The 24,496-nt window shown below is 31.1% G+C and overlaps 2 protein-coding genes and 1 pseudogene across 4 annotated transcripts; 1 reads left to right on the top strand and 2 right to left on the bottom strand.

The window, feature by feature from the left end:
* The first annotated feature begins 886 nt into the window (after nucleotides 1–886).
* Nucleotides 887–3,946, top strand: LOC149884110 (uncharacterized). Its single transcript, XM_090098692.1, has 3 exons — nucleotides 887–1,509; nucleotides 1,961–2,496; nucleotides 2,568–3,946. Exons 1-3 carry the CDS (start codon nucleotides 887–889, stop codon nucleotides 3,944–3,946), a joined length of 2,538 nt encoding a protein of 845 aa, XP_089954818.1.
* A 1,987-nt stretch (nucleotides 3,947–5,933) lies between these two features.
* On the bottom strand, nucleotides 5,934–9,372 carry LOC149884109 (uncharacterized; annotated as a pseudogene).
* A 1,546-nt stretch (nucleotides 9,373–10,918) lies between these two features.
* On the bottom strand, nucleotides 10,919–23,741 carry LOC145185734 (rho GTPase-activating protein 11A-like). Of its 3 annotated transcripts, XM_090098478.1 has the most exons (11): nucleotides 22,864–23,741; nucleotides 22,450–22,547; nucleotides 22,082–22,178; nucleotides 20,967–21,537; nucleotides 20,480–20,623; nucleotides 18,103–18,196; nucleotides 13,258–13,379; nucleotides 12,479–12,779; nucleotides 11,979–12,033; nucleotides 11,332–11,636; nucleotides 10,919–11,063 (listed from the first exon to the last, which is right to left on the bottom strand). In XM_090098478.1, the coding sequence occupies exons 1-10, from the start codon at nucleotides 22,978–22,980 to the stop codon at nucleotides 11,349–11,351; spliced, it is 1,887 nt and encodes a 628-aa protein (XP_089954604.1). In that variant the 5' UTR covers nucleotides 22,981–23,741; the 3' UTR covers nucleotides 10,919–11,063; nucleotides 11,332–11,348. The 3 variants fall into 3 exon arrangements, with proteins under 3 accessions (XP_089954604.1, XP_089954603.1, XP_089954605.1); XM_090098477.1 differs by lacking the exon at nucleotides 10,919–11,063 and having other exon boundaries at nucleotides 11,231–11,636; XM_090098479.1 differs by lacking the exon at nucleotides 10,919–11,063 and having other exon boundaries at nucleotides 11,323–11,636; nucleotides 12,598–12,779.
* Nucleotides 23,742–24,496: the final 755 nt, after the last annotated feature.

Genomic DNA, 24,496 nt, shown 5'->3' with positions numbered 1-24,496 from the left:
TTTGAAGTTGAATGAGAAGAGCCCAGTGGACTGTTCTAAACCTGTGGAAGATTGTACCCCTCAAAGATTTGGTGATTGTTTGAGTCTAGTTGGAAGAGGTCTGCCACATCAGTGCACTCCATTCACTTTTAGAGAGAATCTCAAGCAGCTAGCTACAGCTGATCCACTCGCTGCAGAGCAAATAGCTACTCAAGTCATCTCTACTAAACCTTCCACACCTGGTGGTACTGCCAAAATATCGCATCCTAAAGGCGGCCCACCACTTAGAGTTAAAACAGGTGATACCAGTTTTGATGCTGGGTTCAGGAAAAAGTGCAAGAGCTCTTTTTCCTGAACCCAGCATCAAAACTGAAGATCTTGTACAAGTTCAGCTAAACACAGGACTGTCCAACCTTGGCATGAAGAAATTGGCATCAACCATCAACAGAGTCAGTGACACCAAGATTGTGGAGACTAGTTTTCTAGCTAAGTTTGAAGCCATTGGCAAAGTTTCTCTTGGCATCATGGAGTTGGATTCTCACTGTGATTCAAGGTCACCACCACGGAAAAAACTTTTAACTCAGAGGACTGCCAAAGACAGTAGTGTAAAGCGTCAAATGCTTGTGGCTTTATCAGAAGGACTGCCAGAAAACTTTGAAAATTTGAGGCAGATCTTGTCTTTAATCAAGTTAGACAAAGTCAACTTTGTTGTCTCATGCGACATGAAACTTGCCAACATCCTTTGTGGCCTTCAGAGCCATGCAAGTACTCACCCTTGCTCTTGGTGCAACACAGAATCAAAGCATCTTTCTCAATCAGGATCTTTGAGGACACTAGGCTCACTTGTTGCCTGTTATCAAGAGTTTGCTAAGTCTGGTGGTGATATCAAAAAGGCAAGATGTAGTGCATGAGCAATGTAGTGCATGAGCCTTTGCTATCTGGTTCTGAAAACAAACTCATCTTGGAGCTCATACCACCAATGGAACTCCATCTTCTCCTTGGTGTGGTCAATCACATGTACAAAGCCATGACAGAAGTTTGGCCCAATGTTGTCAAGTGGCTCTCAGCTCTCCACATTCAACAAGAACCATACCATGGTGGGCAGTTTGCAGGGAATGCCTGTCACAAGCTTCTCAGCAATCTTGACCTCCTTCAAAGAATTGCAGAGACTGAGTCTGCTTTTCAAGTCTTTGGAATCATTGATGCCCTTCGAAAGTTTAAGTCTGCGGTGACAGCATGTTTTGGTATGGTTCTGGAGGATGACTTTTCTGAAAAAATTGATCGCTTCAGAGACTCATATTTGGCAATCATGAACATCAGTGTGACTCCAAAAGTTCATGCTGTTTTCTTCCATGTGAAGCAATTCATTGAGATCAAAAGGGCTCCCTTGGGGATCTTTAGTGAGCAGGCAACAGAATCAATGCATCATAATTTCAGCTCACATTGGCAGAGATACAAAAGAGACCGCAATCATCTTGAGTATGCAAAGAGGCTTCTTTCATGTGTTGTGGACTACAACAGCAAGCATTTGTGAAGAATCAAATATTGAGAAGAATTTATTTTATGTACCATTTGCTCTTTATGTGTTTAGAATCAAGAGGTTGTTTTTGTGTTTTGGCTTAGAATAACTAAAAGAATTATTTAAGAAAGTGTTTATTATTTCCATCTTGTTAATGAAAAACTATATCAGTTGTGTCAGAATAAACTATTATTCAAGTGAATTTTAGACAGTTATGTTTTGGAGTAATAAATGCTTATTTTGAAGAGTTTTTGAATGCTGTAAAAATGCAAAATTTGAAAAGCTGTCATTTCGCCCTATTGTGCAAAGTACTAAAAACTAAAAATCGAAATTATTTTCTCGGACGAAATAGTTAGATTTCAAATTTTACATTTTTGGAGTCAGGAAACATTGTAGTTTCACCCTGTCAAAGCAGTTTTCTCGGGTCAGCTCAAAGTAGTTTTTGGTCATTTTTTACAATAGTGGCTTCAGTAAATGTCAGAGGGAACTGACACCTTTCCTAAAAGAAAAATCCCAAACAATACTCAATGAGAGGATCGATTTTAGTAATGACAAAGTTCCACTTGGAATTTGTGAAAAGTGTCGTTCTTGTTTAAGAAGAAAGGATTCTGGAGAACACATCAATCTCCCATCACTTTACAATTTTGAGACTATAAAAATTCGACCTCAAACTAGAGACACACAATGTGACTGTTTGATTTGTTCTGTTGGAAAACTGAGAAATAAGAAAACTCAGCTTTTGCAGAGCTCAGCACAAAATACTCCATCTTCAACTGTCCAAAAACGATGCTCTGACTGTTTTTCAATTATTGGAAGAGGATTACCTCATCATTGCACAAAGGGCACTTTGCGAAATAACCTTGTTGCTGTTGCAACCAAGGATCCTGTTGCATCTGAACAAGTTGCTGCTCTTGCTGTTTCAAGTAAGGATTCTTCTCCACATGGCACTGTTCGATTGAGTCAACCACAAGGTGGAAGAATGCTTCCAATAATGCCAGGTAAAAGTTTAACTTTCATGAAAAGATATTTTAGAAATTTCGAAATTAAACAATATCTGCATTTATTTTAGGTTCCTCATCAACTAGAAAACTATTTCCTCCAAACCCATCAATTAGTATAAAAGAACTTGTTCAAGTTCAGGCAAACACAGGGCTTTCAAACAATGGCATCAAGAGACTAGCTGCTACAATTAATCAGTCAACTTCACAACATATTGTTGAGAAAAACTATGCTGTAAAATTTGATGCAGTTAGTAAGCAGCTTTCTCACCATTTCACGAGTTCATTGATTAAAGATCATGCTGGATGTGGAAGGACTGTCATTCATTGCAAGGACTTCAAAGAGCTTAAAAATGAACTCATTTCTATGAGAAGCACATCAAACAATCATATTGTGAAAGTTGGAATTGACGGTGGGGGAGGATTCCTGAAAGTAAGCCTTGGAATTATTGAATTAAATCGTGAACCTAACACTCCCACAACAAAACTCAATTGCACAAACAAGTTTTTCAAGGACACTGGAGTTAAGCGGCAACTTATTATTGCTGTCTCTGAGGACCTGCAAGAAAACTACTCAAATGTGTCTCAAATTTTCGAATTGATCAATATGAGAGACCAAGATTTTGTTTTGTCCTGTGACCTAAAACTGGCAAATATAATTTGTGGTCTCCAAGCACACTCAAGTGCACACCCCTGCACCTGGTGTGAGTCAAGTGCAACGGACCTTTTAAATCAAGGAAAATTAAGAACTTTCCAATCTCTTGATCAGAATGTCGCACTTTTCAGTGCAGCAGGATCAAACATCAAAAGAGCTCGTGATTACATGAATGTTGTTCATTCTCCTGTATTTGATCTTGCTGGTGGCACATTAGTTTTGGACTTCATACCGCCAATGGAGTTGCATCTCCTTATTGGTGTTTTCAATCACCTCTTTGCTGCCCTACTAAAAGTTTTCCCTCAAGGAACTCTTTGGACTGATTCACTGCACATTAAACAACAGCCTTATCATGGAGGGCATTTTGCAGGAAATGAGTGCAGGAAGCTGCTAAAAAATATTGATCTTCTTCAATCTATTGTCGAGAAACACTCATGCTATGCTGCAATACCATTAGTTGATGTATTTCGAAAATTCAATGCAGTAGTGTCTGCCTGTTTTGGATGCGTTCTTGATCCAAGTTATGTACAAAAAATTGAAGCTTTCAGAGTGGCTTATGTGGCACTGCAAAATGTTTCTGTGACACCCAAGGTTCATGCTGTATTTTTTCATGTGAAAGATTTCATTGACAAACACGCCCAAGCTCTCGGACTTTACTCAGAACAAGCAACAGAGGCAATGCATCACAACTTTCAAGTGCATTGGCAAAGGTACAAACGACCTAACCATCATCCTGAATACAGTAAAAAATTGCAATGCTGCCTTGTGGACTTTAATAGTAAACATTGCTTGTGAAAAGAGCCATTTTAGAATGATTTTTTCTTGTATTAGAATATTTATTTTAAAGCATAATTTTCATTTTAGATATACGATAAACTCTCAGAATGTCTTTTTGTTTCCCTAGTTCATATTTATTGGAATAACCTATATTTTGTACTATATTCTGTCGGTTTTTGACGGAAAACTCGAAAATTATGGTTTATGTCGGTTAAAACTGAAATTTGGGTTCTAAAAAAAAAAAAAAAAATCTTGTCGGTAAAATTTGTTTTTTTCATTTTCACCCCACCCCCCACCCCCACGTCTTTGTCGTTCGGTACGGCCCTGTCAATAACTTGCCAGGACGTTTTAATCTGATTTTAATACTTATATCCAAGTGATCCCCATAGTGTGGGCTATTATTCCACAAAAGGGTTTTCTCGGGTCAGAAAGTCAAGGTTAGAACCCGTTTTATAACACTGTGAAATATATAAGAATTGTATCTGAGGTATCTTTACCCTGAGCAGACTAGCTTCAGGATAGTTCTTAGCTTGATGATGATATCGACCTCTACTCTAGTTACGTTAGAAAACAGATCTGTTTTTTATTCCTTCTAGAATTACTACTAGAACATAAAAAGTATTTGAGAAAAAACATTAACATTAAGCAATAAGGGAACGAGTTGTGAGCAGAACATGAAAAAAGTAAGTAAAAACTGCAGAATTTAACTCCACATTCTTTACGAGTTTTAGCCCTATTCAGTGCTAAAGAAGCATTTGAATACAACAGCAAAAAAAAGCATTTGACTACAACAGCAAAACTGAGAGAAAGAAAACAAAACTGATAGAAAGGTATTCAAGACTCCAAGGTATTCAAAGGTATTCAAAGATGAAATATGAAGATGATTCCAAGATGAAATAGGCAAAGTGTTTTTCAGGTAAAGCAAACACAGACCCAGAGTTGTTACTCTTTAAAAATATGAAAAATGTAAAAGAAACAGAAACTAAAATTACAAAAAAGAAAGATAGAATTGGTTAAAGAGAGGAAATTGATGTTAAGAAAATTTGATTAAGGTGGTACTAAAGCTATTATTAAAATGTTAAATACTGTATTAAAAAATTGCAAATAAGAAGTTTTATATATAAAAAACTAAAATATACAAATTTTGAAATAATTTGTAACAAAAATTTTTTTTTGCCTCGCTTACCCAAATCTAAAAACACATAAAAAGAAAAATACGCAGAATGCTATATCTCAAGATAGGGTCGTTTATTTGCTCCAAAACTTTACAATAACATTGGTCCCATATTGATGTAGGAGTTGTACTAGAATTATCTACTGTATCCATATAGTTTAGGAGTAAAGGCAATTTTACCATATTGAACCAGCCGCGGGTGCCAGGTGGGGGACATATCAGACATTATTTCATGAACTACTTTGTATTAGAACCTAATTCTAGTACAACTCCTGCATATGAATATAATGAATATATCCTGAAAATTTCATTGTAATTTCACCTTTAGATCTTGAGATATTTAATTCTGCGTAGATCTTGAGATATTTAATTCAAAATATGAGAAGTTTTAATCAAACCGTTTTTGAAATATCTTTGCCACAGTCAGGCAAAGTTAGGAAAATGTGGAAATCTTAGAAAAAAAGGTTTAAAAAAAAAAATTATGTTAACTCTATTGTTAATAATAATTATATTTATCTAGAGCCTTTTTATCTATTAAGTATTGTACTGTAGACTATATTCAAACAATAGATGTACTTTATTTATCAAAAGTCTTATATAATAACCCTTTTCTACTTGCGAATGAATAAAAAGCTAAAATGGTAAAAAATATTTACTTTTCCCTGTTAAATGCCATGTTCATATAAACTGCAAGTATTACAAAACAAGTATGATAAAACTAATTTGATATAAACATTAAAAACTTCCTGCTCCATCCCTGCTAGCACACAACGTTGAAAAAACGTTGAAATAACGTTGATCGACGTTGATCAACGTTGTTACAACGTTGTTTCAACGTTGTTTCAACGTTATGTGCTTGCTGGGATATGACAAACCCTCATTATTTTTATTTTCACTTCCCTTACTCTTTTTCGCTCCACGCAGAAACTTGCGACGCATCCTATACTTCTCACCATTTTTTTAGACTTGCATTTTTTAATCGTGAACGATTTCTGTCTTTGCAACCAAGCTCAGTATAGCTGCCTCTCTCCATCTGCATTTTATCATATATTTTTAATGTGGCTAAATTTCCAATATTAAAATGAGCAACTGCATCATAAGCAGCAATTTCCAACTGTACTAGTTTTACAAATGTATCTTTTGGAACACGATTCCATATTGTTGGATTGAAAGACTCATTTTGATTCTGAGTTTTGCCATGGAGGCATTTGCTGAGTAAATTTTCATCTTGTAAAACTGTAAAGATTGGTTTAACAAACTTTATAACACTCATGGGTAGTCCTGGTCCTGGTTTATAATTTTGGGTAGTATTCAACTTGTCAAGATGATATTGACACCATGTACCTGGCTCCTTTGGACAAAATGTGTGATAATTATGTTCTTTTGATGATGCCACATGAAAAAGTGCAGCCATCACAGCAATCTGCATTCCTTTTAGATTTCCTATATTTGAACGTATTGCAATACCATAATAGTTTTGCAGCTTATCAATAACAGCATCAGTTAACTTTCCTTTCCCTCCTAGTCCCTTCTCTCTCTTTTTTAATTCACGTAATCGTGTTCCAACGCGCTTCTGGACATGGCCAATGCATTCTTGTTTAACCACTTTTGTGCCATCATAAACATTTTCAATAGACAAAAAACTTTTTGAATCCCCATCCCCATAAAACTCAGTGTATCGCATTTTATTTAATTCTATAGATCGATTAAAAATTTTTTCTGTGCCAACCAATTCCATTGATGGTGCAGATCCATGATGATTGTTTGTACAAGTATGGTCTGCTATAAAACTTGCATATTTCGTTTCCAAATTCTGGCATTAATACAAGCCTGGCAATATTTACTCATTACCTCAATATCTAGTACTCGACCTGTGTCAATAGAAATTGCTGCAACAATACCGTTATTTGAACTAAATCCACGCCGCTGCCAAGTACCATCAACAGATATACCTGCATCACATAATATATCTGCTTGACTATCTAAATGAGGCAAAATAGATTGCTGCTGTCTGACGATTGGATCTAGTTTTTTCAATGTTCGTATTTCTTTAACAGCTTGATGCATTATATTTTTGGCAACTTTTTTGATTACAACTTGATAATTAGAAGCAATATTATTGTAACTTTTTTCTGTCATAGGGGGAGGATGATTTAGTATCTGTACAAACAAAAAGCCAAAATCAACTTTGAAAAAGGGCTTAAAAAGATGAAAAACAACATTTAAAAACGGTTGCTATGCGCGTTGCTAGGGTAATTTAAATAATGAACATCTAAATAAATGAAATTTTGACCAATATCAGCATAGATAGCAAAAATTTAAAAATCAGCAATAGTTTCTACGATAAATTTGAGTTAAAATAAGTGTATTTTTGAAAAAATAATTTTTTCAATAATTTACACTTTTTTAATAGGGTTGTGCCCCCTTAAGAAAATTTGACTAAATTAAAAAAATTTGATTAAATGAAGAAAATTTGACTAAATGAAGAAAATTTGACTAAATGAAGAAAATTTGACTAAATGAAGAAAATTTGACTAAATTAAGAAAATTTGATTAAATTAAGAAAATTTGCTTGAATTAAGAAAATTTGTAAGCGAAGGTTTTTTTCTCCCAGGTTTTTAATCATTTTTTGATTGTGTAATTTTTTTTTTAAGTTTCTAATTTAATTTTTTTTAAACTTTAAATTTCATTTTCTTACCAAATCTTTATGTTTAATGTGATGCAAATTTAACTTAGCACATTTTAAAGTTTTTGATAACTTAAATTTATTTTATGCTGTAAATTATTTTGTATTCTTATTCACTTTCATTGTGATTTCTCTTATTTTAGACTGGCTTTTTTTTTTTTTTTTTTTTTTTTTTTTTCATTTTTATGCAAGTTTCATTTCGTAAAGAAATTTAAATTATAAAGAAAAGGTTTTTTTTTTATTGGTAAGTATGCATTAATTCACAAATTTCTCTACTGCATTTTCATGTTCCAAAAGAATCAAATCATCTTTTATTCTTAAAATGTGTAAAAAAAGTTTTACATACCAATTCTGGTATGTAGATTGTATAAAATAAACATAACCCATTTTAATTACTCATTTTGATACGTAACTTTAAATTTTGTACTTTAAATTTTCACAGCAATTTTCCATTGCATAGCGACATTAAGGAAATTGTAAATTTGCGTGAAAAACATGAGAATCGTGAAAATGTGAGAAGAGCAGCGAAAGAAAAACAATTGTGGAGTTAGAAGAGAAACAAAACATTTTGACTATTTCTTTCATCTTTGCATATAGCTTGCAATTTAAAAAAAAAACTATTTTTACAACCAAAGTTTTCAAACATAAGTAACATAACACAAATTTAGTTAACTAAAACATACTTCAATTTAGAAAACATACCTCAATTGAAATATACTGTATATATAGGAACTCGGATCGTTATTTGATTTAAATATTCTAATATGGGTCCCATCAGTTACATCAATAAATTCTGAATAGCCTTTTCTCATAAATGCTATTTCATCATTTCGCCTTCTTCCTCATGAGATGGCCAGGTAAAATTTTGATTGACTCAATTTCTGGCGAAATGGCTTCCTTTTCAAAACGTATTGGAAATAATCAATGCCTCGGAATCTCGTTAATATAACTATAAAAAACTTGAAGCCACTCATCAGATTTATTGTATTTTAAACAAATGATTTGTCAAAAAACAAGTTTCTTTTTATTAATTAATTTGAAGGATTTTCCTCAGAACGAAAAGTTCTGGGTTTTTGCTACATGCCGAACCCTAAATGCAAAAAATTTTTGCTGAACATCGAACGGTTTAGCCGCTGAACCTTTGCAATTTCAAAATAGAATTTTGAATACTTATTTTAAAACTTTTTAAAAAGTTAAAGCAATATATATAAGACGTTTAAAAATTTTCTGTTTGGAAATATTTTGAAGTTTCAAAGAAAGGCATTCATTTTTCTACTTGCCTGCTATGCAAAATATTTGTTTCCAGAGGTAAGAATCGTCCAAAAACATTCATACTAATGCAATTATAATTTTTTAAAAAAAAACACTCAGTAGAACATATAGAAAGAAAGGTATGAGAAATAAATTTGATTTAAGCTAGTAATGAATTTTCCCAACAAAGAGCTGTGCTCAGAGTTATGTAATTTCCAAAAAGTCATACAAAACAAAACGGTATTTGCATAAAATTACAAACGACAAAAGTATAAGTGAGTAAGCATCAGAGTCTCGGTACGGAAAGTATCGTATAGTTACTGGATTGGTCATTTTTTTACGATACCCATCCTACGATATCGAATTGGCATCGGCCTCGGTAGGAAGGATTTTTGATTACCAACTTCTTAGTATTGTCGATGGTTGTATCATACATACGAGACTTCCGAGACTCTGATGCTTATTAGTGAGTATTTATATAAGATCACACGTGACAAAACATTTTTATTTTCATTAAAGTTTAGTAAATTTTGAAATTCCAAGCAGAAAAAAATGATATTATTTTACGAGATAACGCAGCCAATATAGTAGTTGTTGTTAGAGACAGTGGTTTTAAGTCAAAATCATGCTTTATACCATTAATTTATGTTTACATAACTCAATTTTTTTCAAAAAAATCTGTAAAGTATATCTTAGCTTGTTGCAGAGCTCAAGCAACTTATTTCAAACATTTTTTAACAGCAGCAGCAAAATTAGAAGTAATCCAGGAGCAAATTATTTCAACCATTCATCAACAGCAGCAGCAATATTAGAAATAATCAAAAAACTTACTAATAGGAATTGATTAATACAAGATATTGCTACAAGATGGAATAGTTCTTGCAATATGATTAAAAAGGTGATTGTTCAAAGAGTACTTTTGACAACTTACGCAGCTGATCCTGCTACCCAATCAATATTAGGTTTATTCTAATGAGATTTTTAAGTTTATTTTAATGACAGAAAAAATCATTCATAAATTGGTAACATTTAAAACTAAAACCTTAAATTTCTGCAAACGCTAAGCATATTTGTTACATGTTATTTCTTCGATTATGACACTGAAAGAATTTTAAAATTAAGCATTCGAGGCTATAATTAATACTATTCGTCTCATTAAACAAGTGAGTGGTAGACAAAAAGAGATTTTTACATGATGAATATTTTTATCTCTACTTTATACTCTACTTTTGTTAAAATGTAAATTAACATATCAGAAAGACAAGGATAAAATAAAAAATTAAATGTCCGAATGCAAGAAATGCAAAAACGTAATGAAGTACCTAAATCCTCCTATTTCAAAAGATAAAAGCATTTGAAAAGCTAGTTTATCTAAACTTTAAAGAATGTGAACATCTGTAAATGAATATGATTCCAGTTTTGTAATTGTTGAAGAAAGCAAAAGGTCTAAAAGATCAAACTGACCCACAAACCCTGGCGCCCTAAAATATTTATTCCAATTTAATCCTATGTAATTTTATGTACAGCTAAGACGCGTTTGCCGTACTACGGTACTTAAGGTGTAAAAAAGTCCTTTAAATATTTTAAAGCAAAAAGTATGATGGTTTTAAAACTGCAATCTTTAACCAAGCATAAATTTTAAATTGCTGATTACTGTATCTTTCAAAACCATTGACATTGTCGATCAATCTTAAATTAGAGAAAATATTTTGGTTTATCAATGGAATCAATTTCTTTTCGCACATCTTTTAAAATGTCACTTGCATTATTGCTATGTTACTTAAATAGCCGAACACATAACATTCATAAAGGATCCTAAGGTTGAAGGTGCAGGCTCAGTAGAGTCGTAAAGGATAAATGACTTGATGATCAAACAAACTTTAAAGCAAACATTTATTTCAAAATTCATGAATAACATATACAACTTCTTTCTTTTTAAGTGGGGTTGTTAAGGTGATCACTACATAAACATCAGTTTTTATAACAAAACAGCAATATTTGTAATTAATATTTTTTTTTTGAAACTTTAAAACGATTTTTTGTTAAATAAAAAAATAAATAAAAAAGGATTAATTTTACACATCAGATTTTAAAAGTATTGAGGGGGTTAATTATTTAAAAGTATTGAGGAGGTTAATTAGTTAAAAGTATTAAGGGGGTTAATAATTTAGACGGTAAGAACATCCTAAAGTGATAAAATTCACATTTAATTGCTCTTCTCGCACCGTTCTCATACAACTGTGCAAATAAATTAGTTTTCGAGAAAGAAAATCTATAAAAACATTTTGATACTGTATGTTATGAATAAGTTAAATAAAGTCTAAGACTGGTCTTCTAACTCTCACTTGAGGTGTTATTGAATATGGAGTAGCAGGTTTCTTGTTATCTGTGGAAATTGAGCGACGCATCGTGCGAGCAACAGGCGTCAATGACCATCTGTCGTTTCGACTTTTAGAAAGATCTGTAGCTGATTTGTTCACTGGTGAAAACTTCGCTGAGAGCGATGTTGGTGAGTGTTCACTGGACAGAGAACTAGTGCCACTTAAGTCCATTATGGTCTCACTTGCCACTAAAGCTATGTTACCTCCAACCCTAGCCTGAGAATATTTGTTATTAAAAGATTTAGAAAGAGCATCATCAAAATAAAAAAACTTTCAACTTGAAATGTCATTTCTTTTAATTTAAGTTCAGAACAGAAGCATTACAAATAATTGGGAAATACAAAGTCTAGGTAAGAAAAATAAATAAATTTAAATGATAATCAAGTAAATGAAATATAAGCATTTTAGTTAGTTGAAGATTTGTGCAAGAAAATAGATTTCACTGAAAGTTCCAAAATCACTTTTTTTTTTAAAATTTTTTTTAAATCTTCAATGCATTTAAACGAAAGCCACCTTAAGTTCTCATAAATTTCCTTCATACAAGAAAAAGGAACTTACAATAGTACTTCTTGAGCTCATATGATCTGGTGTCTTTGGTAATTGTCGGCGAGGCCTGAAATCAAAAAACCATTTGATATTTAAGGATTGAGGAATTTTGCACAAAAATATGTAAAACTACGAGAAGTTTTACTGTAAAAATCATATATTCTAATAGAAGCTGAACATCTGAATAATGTGAGTTTAAAATCAAACTATTAATTATCAACATTATTAAATAGACCTGAACATAATCAGAACTCTAATTACAGTTTTTATCAACATCAATAAAAAAACAATATTTTGTTAGTCAAAGCTAAGTAGTAAGCACTTATGCTAAAAGAAGTTTATTGTAAATCCATAGTTCATTCTTTTTTTTAATACTTTGATGTTTTTTTCCAATAATTATCTGTTATAATAATAGAAGTGTAAACATAACTTTTAAAAATTACTTATTGGTAACAATGTATGCTATACTCTGAAAAGTTATGGGCAGATGAGGCCTGTATTGCTGACCTCACCTGGCATATTTCTCACGCCTTTTTTCCAAAGACGAATTTCTCCTTGACACCCTTACATGTGGTTTTTGTGTGGAACGACTTAGCTTTGGCTGCGGTAATAATCTAGCCACATCCCTAACCTCATGATGCTGATTTGATATGACACCAGTAATGCTTGATTTGGATCGAGACAAACAAGGTTTAGCAACAGCAGGCATAGGCCTTCGAATTTCTTTTGATTTTACTTGAGAGAAATCAAACTTTGATGGGAGAGCATTAGCAATATCAGTACCTCGAACACGTTCATTCTTCGAAGAAACAGCTTAAAAGCAAATATAATTAAAGTATTATATAAAGAAAATTCCTGAGAAAATCATTTAATAGAAAAAGACATTTAAAAAATCATTTAAAAGAAAAGCTTGATGAAATAAAAAATACTTCTAATATTAACTTTTTAAAAGATTTTCTTAATCGTAAGTCCAAACACTTATAGTATCTAATTTAAAGAAGAACTTTTAAGCTAAAGCTCAATAATTCACTTTCTTTTTATGAACTAAAAAAATTTACAAATGATAAAATGGTGCAATAATTTAGAAAATAATGCTTTATTATTTTCTAAATTATCGCACCAAAATGGTGTATGGGAGGGGAAAATCTAGTAATCTAATGATAAAAGTTATGCAAGAAGACTTTTAGAAAGAAAAAAAAGAAACCAATACTTATTTTAAAGTAAACATGGTGAATTTAAACAATTATATAAGATAAGCTACAGAAATGTAAGAATATTGCTATTAACTTACTTTGTTCAACTTGGATAGGATGTAAATGACGCCTTGGTGTAACTGCTACTTGGTTGGACATTGACTTGAATGTAGGTGAAGATATTTCAATAGCACCACAGGCTTTTTTTGATAATCGCGGACTAATAAAAAAAAATTGTGATAAGTTATTAGTTTTTTTGTTTCTCACTTTGTAGCTACAAAACTGCATTTTTTCAAACATTCATCTTTTATTTCTAATAAGTCTCATTGGAATAAAAAAGAAAAATTGTTCAGGCCATACTTTTAGTATGGCTTGAGCAGTTTTTCTTTATAATGATAATAAGCTTTAGTTATCTAAGCAATAAGGTCAATCAAAACAGACCTCATTATTGCTTAGATAACTAAAACTTATTTTGATCAAAAAACTTTGATAGAACAAGATTACAAATAATGAACCTAAATCAAGCTCATTAAATTCAGGCTAAACATTTTTTGAAAAAACAATTTAAACAGTGTTGCTGATAGAAAAATAATTTAATTGCTAAATTATTAACAACATTTTTAAAAAATAGTTTTTAAAGTTTAAGTTATAAAAATATTTTCAACAAATTTTGACCCCAAATTAACTGGAAAATATTAAGTGAGCAAAATATGCTTTGTTAACAACTTTTTAATCTATTGCCAGTACAATCAGAATGTTTTCTTTATTTATGAATTGATAACACATAAGTAACAAAAAGAGAGAAAAGTACAATGAGAAAGTAAAGTGATAAAAGTATAGCCTGAACATTTTAAAATAATAGTATAAAATTTATTTCAATTATTCTAAAAACTAACTATAGGGGAGACCGGGGTTTATTTGTCACACTTTTTACATTTTAGACTGCTCAGCTTTTATTTTTCATCAAATCAATGCCAAACTTTGCACAAAAGTAGTTTAACTATTTCCGGTAACTATTAGAATATTTTTATGACATTGAGTGAAATATTTTTTGCTGTAAAATCATTTATCAAAGACCTCTTCCGTGTGACAACCAACCCCACCCACGGGGTTGGTTGTCACATATTATGGGACTGATTGTCACATTTCTTGGTATGTTTTGATTATATTTAAAACTGGTACCAATAAATTTTGTTTATATAATACCAAGAATAAATCTGAATAAACTTGATAAAAAGGCTATATACTGAAAAAAAGAAAATACTATATACTGAAAAATATTTTTTTTTTAACATAACTAACTAACTATATATATATATATATATATATATATATATATATATATATATATATATATATATATATATATATATATATATATATATATATATATATAACTCTATAAATAGATGCATAGATACTCTTCATCTTTGGATAATTTAAGACTGTAGAAGTTTTTTTTTGGCAAAATTTGACTTTACAAAATCTTTTTTACTTCCATTTATAAATGATTTACGATTCTTATTAATATTTTTTTAACTAGTTTTCTTCTTTTTATAATTAGCAAGCCTTTCTTTGACAGGTGCGATAGTAAGAATCATAGATGAACACTTTTTCCTACCTTTTTTTGACGCTAACCTTGGACCTGCTTTAGGCAGAGGTTTAATACTCTCAGGTAGTATGATTGAACTTTTTTAAAACTAATGGAGTGATTGGGTCCTGATTAGAGGTTTTATTTGATACAATTGGATCTTCTATTGCTATGTCTACTTGATTATCTGGTATCTGAATAGATTCTTTAAACCTTTTATTTGCTGGTTCTGGTTGCATTGAATAAGGTTTACAGTTTTTTTTATTTAAATCAAGCTGTGAACAAGGTGGGTCAGGGCAATCAGTTACATAATTAGGACAATAATCAATTTCAGTAAAAATATCAGGATTTAATGGGTAAATACCTGTTGAAGCAAAGCCACTTAAAATATTGTGGGGAGATACAGCCTTTGGAAATGCAGTGTTTACTATTTTTGGAATATCATATAATGTAACGGTTTTTCCAGGATTCATTACTAACCATGAAGTCATAGCAGTATTTATATAGTTTTTGAGGGGACCGTAAACTGCCCTGTCCAAGGGCTGCAACTTATGCGTGCAGTGCGGTGGAAAGGTAAGCATTACTATTACATTTTTTTTTTGCCACATATAAACCTTCAATACTAAGATGGGTTTCATGATTGTCAAGCAACAATAAACAAGGTTTTTCTTTAGTGCATTTTGTATTGTCTACAAAATGTTGTAGATATTTTACAAAGTTTTCTTTTTTTATCCAACCACTTGCATTGGCATCTCCTGCACTTCCTGTTGGTGCTCCTATTAGGAAATTAGTTTTAAAGTTTTTACAAGGAAAAATAAAAAAAGGTGGAATGCTATTTCCAATAGCATTTATTGTGCATGCTAATGTTACAAGATTTTCTCTTTCAGCTGACGTGATGGCTCCTACTTGTTTTATTCATTTTTTGGCAACAACTTTTTTAGGTCTTTGTACAGTAGTTACAGCAGTTTCGTCCATGTTCCAAATGTCATTTGGTGAGAACAAGTAGTTTTGCATACAGTGCTGCAAATTGCTAAAAAATAATGCAACATTCTGCTTATTGAAACTTGTTGCTCAACTTAAACTAGTAGCTTCAGGTTGCCTAATGGAAATATTTGGGTGGCGCTTTATAAATCCTGTAAACCTATCCTTACCAGCTTGTTCCTTTATAACCCAAGAATTGAGAACTTTAATATTATTTTTAACTGCAAGCTGGAAAGCAAGCTTTTTTACTTCGGTAGGAGTTAAACCAAAAAAAATTTCTGCTGCTTGCAACAGGTACGTGATTTTAAAATACTTTGTCTGGCATTATCTGTTGACTTTTGTATCCTATAATGTTCATGCAGGTGGAGTTTTGATTTTTGTCAATTAGATCTGTTACATAACCATGTGATGGGTTAGTAATAATAACATTTTTAACAATAACATGTTAATGCTCTGTAATTAATGCCATGGTTTTTTGCTACTGATCTAATAGAAATGTTGTCAAGCTTTACATCTTTAATAGCACACATAATGATATCTCCAGAAGTATAACCTCTATTAATTTTTCTTTTAAAATTTCGTACCATGTTTTACTAAGCAAAGAAAAATATTTGCAAATAATGTATGCACAAGACATTATATATTTGTACACACACACACACACACACACACACACACACACACACACACACACACACACACACACACACACACACACACACACACACACACACACACACACACACACACACACACACACACACACACACACACACACACACACACACACACACACACACACACACACACACACACACACACACACACACACACACACACACACACACACACACACACACACACACACACACACACACACACACACACACACACACACACACACACACACACACACACACACACACACACACACACACACACACACACACACACACACACACACACACACACACACACACACACACACACACACACACACACACACACACACACACACACACACACACACACACACACACACACACACACACACACACACACACACACACACACACACACACACACACACACACACACACACACACACACACACACACACACACACACACACACACACACACACACACACACACACACACACACACACACACACACACACACACACACACACACACACACACACACACACACACACACACACACACACACACACACACACACACACACACACACACACACACACACACACACACACACACACACACACACACACACACACACACACACACACACACACACACACACACACACACACACACACACACACACACACACACACACACACACACACACACACACACACACACACACACACACACACACACACACACACACACACACACACACACACACACACACACACACACACACACACACACACACACACACACACACACACACACACACACACACACACACACACACACACACACACACACACACACACACACACACACACACACACAAAATCTAAACAATGTACAAACAGTTGAACTTCTGTATTCCTTTTTCTATAATTATTTTAAACATTGGATCACAATTTAAAATTATACACATTGAAATAAAAATTATTTAGATTATAGATTTTTAGTTAAACAAATATAACACATTGACTTTAGATTTTTAAATAATATCTTTAACATTAAAATATTCCTCAATAATACAGACAAATAAACAAGGAATATCTAAAAGCGGCGTTTAGTTTGCTGCAGCACGGAGTCAAGGCAATTGTGACAACCATCCCCATATATTTTGTGACAAGCAACCCCTTTTATGTAAGTTGCAAGACACCTCTAATTTTACCTAAAAGCGTGTGAATTTCATGAGAATTTTTTGTGGATTAAGTTACTCAAATGAATAAAAAACTTTAAAAATGTACATTCAAAGCACAATAAAATAATTTTTGTTTGGTAAAAGAAACTTTCTAAGTGAGCAAAATTTAACTTTTTCATATCAAAAACCTATAAAAACAAATAACTTGTTTTCTACACGCTAAAAAAAGCTAAAAATTACAGTGAAAATGTCTTTTTTTATGTAATATTTTGATTGAATGATTTTAAAATTCTAAATCTTATCTACATTTCCTGTAATAAACTTTGTGACAACCAACCCCGCGTGACAACCAACCCCGCTCTCCCCTATACTTAAGAGTTTAAGAAGTTTATAACTTAATAAAAACCCACTTTTCTAACCATGTACATATTTATGCTATTTCATGTATATATTCTTGTACATATTTATGCTATTTCTTGTATATATTTTGTAAGATAAATTTTGCTAAATTATATACCTTTTTCTTACTGGACTCATGCCTTCTTTGTAACTATTTCTTCTTTTCATTGGTTTTCCATCAGACACTGTAAAACTTTGAAGATTGCTTTTGCCTTTAAAAGAAAACAATCAAAAGAAATTATTTTTTGAACACCTAGATAAGTACTCAGATCAGAATAATTCTGATTCACTTCTGTAATCTCAATTCAGCATCTTTCTTTTTAAAATCTTACTATGAAAAACTAAGTGTTGAGACTTCAAGTATTTTTTACATTCTATGCCAAGTGGACTCAAAGGGTGGTCCTCAAAAAAAATTTTATTACTTATTCTATGGTACCTTCTTGTTCAGTGACATATTAGTTATGTATAATTATGAAATTCAAGCTTGATTAATTGATATCTAGAGGTTGCTAAATAACTTTCACTTTCATAATTATACACTTACTCACTTCAAAATTGGATTTAAAAATAAAAAAGGTAAACAAAATTAAAAGAGTATTAAATCATCAAACAGAAGTATTACTTCATAAACATACACTTAAAAACAAAGTGAAAACAATTCAAAGCTAGACATTAAAGAACATAACTTTCAAAATCATAATAACCTAAGACTGAATATTAAGTAAGGTCTTTGAATGCTCTCCAAGACCCTGCAACAGCATAAATTTGGGATCTGGGAATTCATGTTTGTGTTACAGATACATCTTGAAGCAGGTACTGTTTCTGTTCCTCAATTCTAGTAATAGACATTTTAAATCTTGAACCAATGTGATGCCATGTTTAGCAATGTCATTCACAAACTATAGACTCTAAATACACTGATAGGCCTTCTGGAATCCATCATTCTATTCCCATTCAGCAGGGTCAAGTACTGTCAAGAACTTGCTAGTAAGTTGCAGTATTTGGCTGTTACAAAATCTTCCAACCTTTTGCTGTCAACATTGGTCATCTAATTGCCCTTTGGTGGTTCTAGCCATATTCTACATTAATCACATCCCTGATAGCATGTCTTATACTCTTTTCTCACTGTGTGCTTCAAAACTTTGGGTTGATTGAAGAAGTGACAACACATAGCATGATGTTGGCAGATTCATCCACTTTGCAGTAGTATCAAATAACAAAAATTTGTATTAAAATTAAGCCTGGTATTTGATTCAGTTTCATTCAGTAATTTTGCATACTTTGGGGTTTAGTAATTACTTATGACAATTATAAACAATTAATATAAATGTAAACAGGGCTTTTTTGAAATACGTTAACCACCATGCTGCATATAACATTAATTTAAAATCAAAACATGTCACTAAAAAACTTTCCATACACTAACCAAATTTTACATTGAGCAACCTCCAAACCTTACCCAATTACACTGAAACTTTTTTTCATCAAAAAGTACAGGACAAAGGGGTACTATGCTACTCTTTAGGAGTAAAAAAAAAATTTTTAAATACATTAAAGACCGCTCCACTAATGCCTTATCAATTAGATAAGCATGTCCTAAAAATTTTTACAAAATATCTTATATGGTTCTTAAAAAGTGGCTAATTAAAAAAAGAGCTATATTTTTTTACATAAAATCTACCCTTTCTAGCAAAGAACTACATTTTCAGAGTTTAATAACTTGTTATGTTTCAAAAGAATGCATTATATTTTCTTTTCTTTATGAAAATTTCCCTGACATTTGTTACCCATTTGAAAGGATTATAAGAGCCCCCACTCAATTTTTTTTTTTGCTTTTTCCAATAGTGCACACTTAGATTGATGTGTTAAAAAAAGTTTTGAGAAAAAAATTAATGCAATCACAGGTGACAATCCTTTTGACTCAGAGACAAAAAATTTTAAAATTAGTGCAGGAAACTTTTTGATGAGTCATAAATTCTGAATAAATAGCTTTAATCACCTGAATTATTCCAAAATGTCTATCTAGCATGAGTAGATCAACATCCAATTTGACCAATTTAATTTGTAGCATTTTGATATCTTCCTTTTAAGAATCAGCTCTTTAAAATGGAAAAAAGTCAAAAGTGTCAGATTTTCAATTTTTTCTGAAACTCTGAAAGTACCCATAGAGTACTTATTAGATTGGAAAAATTGTGGTATGTAAACATTTTCTTCAACAGTAATTAAAGTCTAAAAATGAAGGGAAAAAAATTTTTTTTCTAGAGAGGTAAATTATATGTAAAAAAGATATTTTGCAGAAATTTTCAGGACTTGGTCCATTTGATATTGAATGACCCCATCAAAAAGAGCATATTTTGAAAATTCGAAACTAAAACATTGGTTAAGAAAAATTCTTTTACTCTTCCTGTGCTTTTCTTCTATTCTTTCTTTTTTTTAATCATTAGTTCACTACAGCCTCTTTTTCATTAAGAAATAAAAAATACAGCAGTACTCACTATTTAATGATATATCATCTGCTGAATTTCTTTTCTTCAAAGATTCTTTTCTTATAGGCCCAATGGGTGATGCTTTTTGACTATGAGAACGCAGATGTTTTGAAGGAGAGTTTTCATTCTGCTTAAAATTACGCCGAATAAAACCTGTAACAAAAAATAAAATGTCATTAAAAAAATGAAATTGCAAAATAAAAATTTTGTATTTTAGTTAAGTAATAGTTCTTTAAACTTTCCCAAGATTAAATTTCTTGATTTTTAAATGACAGAGAGCAATCCAATATTTACAATTTGCCAAAAACTGTCACTATAAATTAAAATAAATAATATTTTGCACATTCTAATATAAAAATATTGTACAAAAATATTATTAGTATTAAAATTGTATTGATATTTTACTAAAAAAAATCATTTCTCTAAAAACTTTCTAATATTTGCAAAAAGAGAAAGAATTATAAAAACAAATTTAAGTGTATCATGTAAAAAAAACCTTTAATTGATCTGCTTCTCTCTCTCTTTTTGTTAGACTTGCATAGTGTTCTTCCACGAACATCGTAATTGTTTTCCTCAAGCTCATCAGCTGAAGAACTACAAAAGCCACCTTCATTACTAATTGTTATTGCTTTGTTAAATAATGCATCTGGAACCATTCCAATAAGATGACTATTTTTAAACAACAAATCAACTACTTGTGTTATGTCTTTCATTGATTTTTCACTATTTTTATCGGTAATCAAAGTTAAATTTGGAGCAAATACTATTGCAAGGTTTGTAAGAGTCATTTTAGATTCAAGTGAATGATTAGCAACTTCAGTGATAAACTGAGTAAAGTATTTTAACACACGTAAATGTTCATCTGGTAATAACAAACAGCAAAGAGTTGCTGCTGATATTGAATCACTTATATTGCTTAATGCAACACATTTTATAAAAGATGGAGTTAAGCGGTTAGTGAGCAAAGGATCTGGTAATTCACGAAAAAAAGATTTTATGAGAGCAGCAATATCATGCACTTGAACAAAATCACATGAGCAGCATGTGCCTTCCTTCTCTAAGATCTCCTGAATAAAATAAAAAATAAATGCCTTAAACATTAGTAAATTAACATTTAATTATATACAGCTTTTTTTTTTTTTAGATAACATAGTTAATAAGAAGAATTTTAAAATTAATTTATGAAAGCCAAATCAGTGAGTCAGAACAAATCTGATTTTTGTTCTTTTGCCCTTCTATATTAAAAAACCTGACGTCAGTTTTCATAATTGAACTTAGTTTACCATCTAATATATTTTAGTGCAATTCTTGAAGAAGCTTTTCTTACATGAGAAAAATAAAATCTTCAGCCAGGACCTCATTAGGTAAAGCACACATGGAAAATTTGATAATAGTATATGCCAGGCTAATCATCATTTCTGGGCTTCTTCAAAAGTTTGCCAAACAAATCCTACATTCAAATTTATCCAATACCTGTTACTTGCCTAGGAATTAATGTTAATGCAATGATTTTTATATTTAATTTGAAGAACCTGTAAAAGCACTATAAACTACATACATATAGAATAAAACAAAACTTCTTTTAATAAAGAAAATAAAACATTAACATACCCTCAAGATTTTTTGCCTTCCAACAGAGCCAGACTTTCTAAATAATCCTTCAACCTTTAAGTGTTTGCTCAAGTATTGAAAGCCCTCTATTAGAAATCTAGATTTTAAAGCACAATAAAATAGAAATAAATAAAATCTAAGCATTTTATTTACTAAAATTAAAGTTACACACAAGAAAAAATATTTATGATAATCCAGCAAGATATTTTATAACTTTATCAGTAGATACACAAATAACTTAATAACAAAGTCAAGGAACCTGTCTGTTTTTAGTTAATTTGATTATAAATGTAATAAAACAGTTTTGAAAAAAAGAAAATACTGCTGGTTATTTTTCCAAATGACAAAATAAATTAACAAATACTTACAATGGAACAGAAAAGGGAACATCATCCTTAATATTTCTAGATGGAACATGAGAAAGGGCATTTCCAAAGATGCCAGAAGACTTAACAAGATCCAATTCCTGAAAGTTTAAATTATTTGTGAATATGTTATCAATAATTTAAAATGATATTTGAATAGATTTAAAAAATAGTCATTTATTTTGTTATCTTGAAAAATGCTATTCTTTTAACTGAAAATAGTCTAAGAAAATTAAATTTTTTCTAACAAAAAATGACAAACGAAATACAAAAAAGTTAAACATTCTCAGAAAAAAAACTAACCTCTTAACATGACAATCTTGTCATTATTAAAAAGCAAGTAGTTTTGCTTTTAGAACTCTATAAGTTGTATTGTTAAAGACATTTTCTTATGGATAAGAAAAAACTAAAACTTACATTGCGAAGTTTACTAGGTTTGTCTTTAGTTATTTTAATAGAAAATTTCTCTTTCAGTTCCTGACGTACTATTTTTCGTATTGAATCTCTGAAATCCACACTAAAAATATCTTTCATTTTTTGAAACTAAAAAACAATAATTTGTACATACTTTACCAACTGGACATAAATATGAAAGAATCTTTAAAAAAGAATGTCAGTTTGCTATTATGAATTAAGATTCTTTATATAGATACAAACTAACAGCTTTTTTTAAAGCTAATTTATAATTGTGCAGGTAAACTTTTTTTTTTTATTCATTCAATGAGGTTTTAAACTACTTTTATGTTTTTCATTGACCTTACACAAGTCTATAGCTATGGCACACTAGCCATCAAAGAAGAATTATCATGAAGAGATTCTTTGTGATTGGAAAAAAAGAAAAAGCTAAACTTTTTCATTTCCAATTAAAAAAAATAAAACAAAAAAACAAAAGGACTATATAGCAGACTGCTATTTTTGTCTTTTAATTACTAATGGATAAGACGAAAAAAAAAAAAAAAAGCAAAAGATAATGTAACTAGACAAATTATAAATTCTAAAGAGAACCCATTCCAATTTTTAAAGCTTTTTCTCCTCATAAACTCAACAAACCTAATATAGAGACTGAAGACATTATAATGGATTATGAAGATTCCTTAGATAAAAATTCAAGAGTTTAAAAGATGACCAGTGTTTTAGTCAAATGAATTTAATACTTTTCAAAAAAGACAACAGAGCTATTACCACTTTGTTAAACAAAAAGTACTTCTTGACAATTCTAAAAAACTTCAGAACAAGAGTGCATTTCCACATATAATTCATGCCAAATTTTTGATGCTGTACAAGTTAGTCATTCTATGCATTTACAAGAAACTCATATTAATTAAAAATCCAAAATAACTAATAGAAATATTGTGAATGCAATTAGTATTTGTGACTATACCTTGATAAACATTAGAGAAATATCTAAATTTTGTAGAAACCTAAGGAACGTGAAAGAGCAAAAAATATGACTGCAGAATACTTGAGTTAACCTAATTGGGGTGTGCTTTATTCTAATAAAGCACACCCCAATTAGGCTAACTCAATTAGGTTAAAGGAACCATACCCATGATAGACTCAAATATATTTAACTAAATTCCATATAAACAGAGATATTATGAAAACTGCACACAAAGCTATTAAAGCTACTGTTGAGAAAATAACGTAAATTGACATTTAAACGAAACTTGACATGTAAACGAAAATTAAAATATGGCTCCGAAAAAAATACGACACGCGATTGGTTAGATTCTGCTGTTTTAAAAAATATGGATAATAGACATGGCTTACTATATAACAGGCCTTGCCAACGCGCGGCTTGCGTAAAAAACTGGAGGCAAGATTAAAAATATTACTTCGCAATAATTTACATTCTCAGTTAGGTGATTTTTGCATGAATATAATATTTGTATGATATATCTACTAAAAGTAACTTATAAAAAGTGAAAAGATGAATTTATTACTATTATTTTTTTAATTTTGTTTATAACTAACATTGTAATATAACTAACAAATAACATTTATAACAATTTTAAATTAACTTAAATGTATCTAAAGCTAATTATGTTTA

Source organism: Hydra viridissima, unplaced genomic scaffold (genome assembly GCF_058129835.1).
Source record: "Hydra viridissima isolate aposymbiotic clone 2 unplaced genomic scaffold, HvirCarnegie_v1 scaffold_9, whole genome shotgun sequence".
Classification (NCBI taxonomy): Eukaryota; Metazoa; Cnidaria; class Hydrozoa; order Anthoathecata; family Hydridae; genus Hydra; species Hydra viridissima.
Note: the sequence above shows the minus strand (reverse complement) of the source record. Positions and strands in the feature narration are given on the sequence as shown.

Excerpts from the sequence above, each read along its gene's own strand:
- LOC149884110 (XM_090098692.1), top strand. The coding sequence starts at position 887 with ATGAGCAATGTAGTGCATGAGCCTTTGCTATCTGGTTCTGAAAACAAA. Across the intron at positions 1,510-1,960 it reads GACTACAACAGCAAGCATTT|TGGCTTCAGTAAATGTCAGA; the intron begins GTGAAGAATCAA and ends TTTTTACAATAG. Across the intron at positions 2,497-2,567 it reads AATGCTTCCAATAATGCCAG|GTTCCTCATCAACTAGAAAA; the intron begins GTAAAAGTTTAA and ends CATTTATTTTAG.
- LOC145185734 (XM_090098478.1), bottom strand. The coding sequence starts at position 22,980 with ATGAAAGATATTTTTAGTGTGGATTTCAGAGATTCAATACGAAAAATA. Across the intron at positions 22,548-22,863 it reads AACCTAGTAAACTTCGCAAT|GAATTGGATCTTGTTAAGTC; the intron begins GTAAGTTTTAGT and ends TTAAACTTTCAG. Across the intron at positions 20,624-20,966 it reads GAGAAGCAGATCAATTAAAG|GTTTTATTCGGCGTAATTTT; the intron begins GTTTTTTTTACA and ends TTTTTGTTACAG.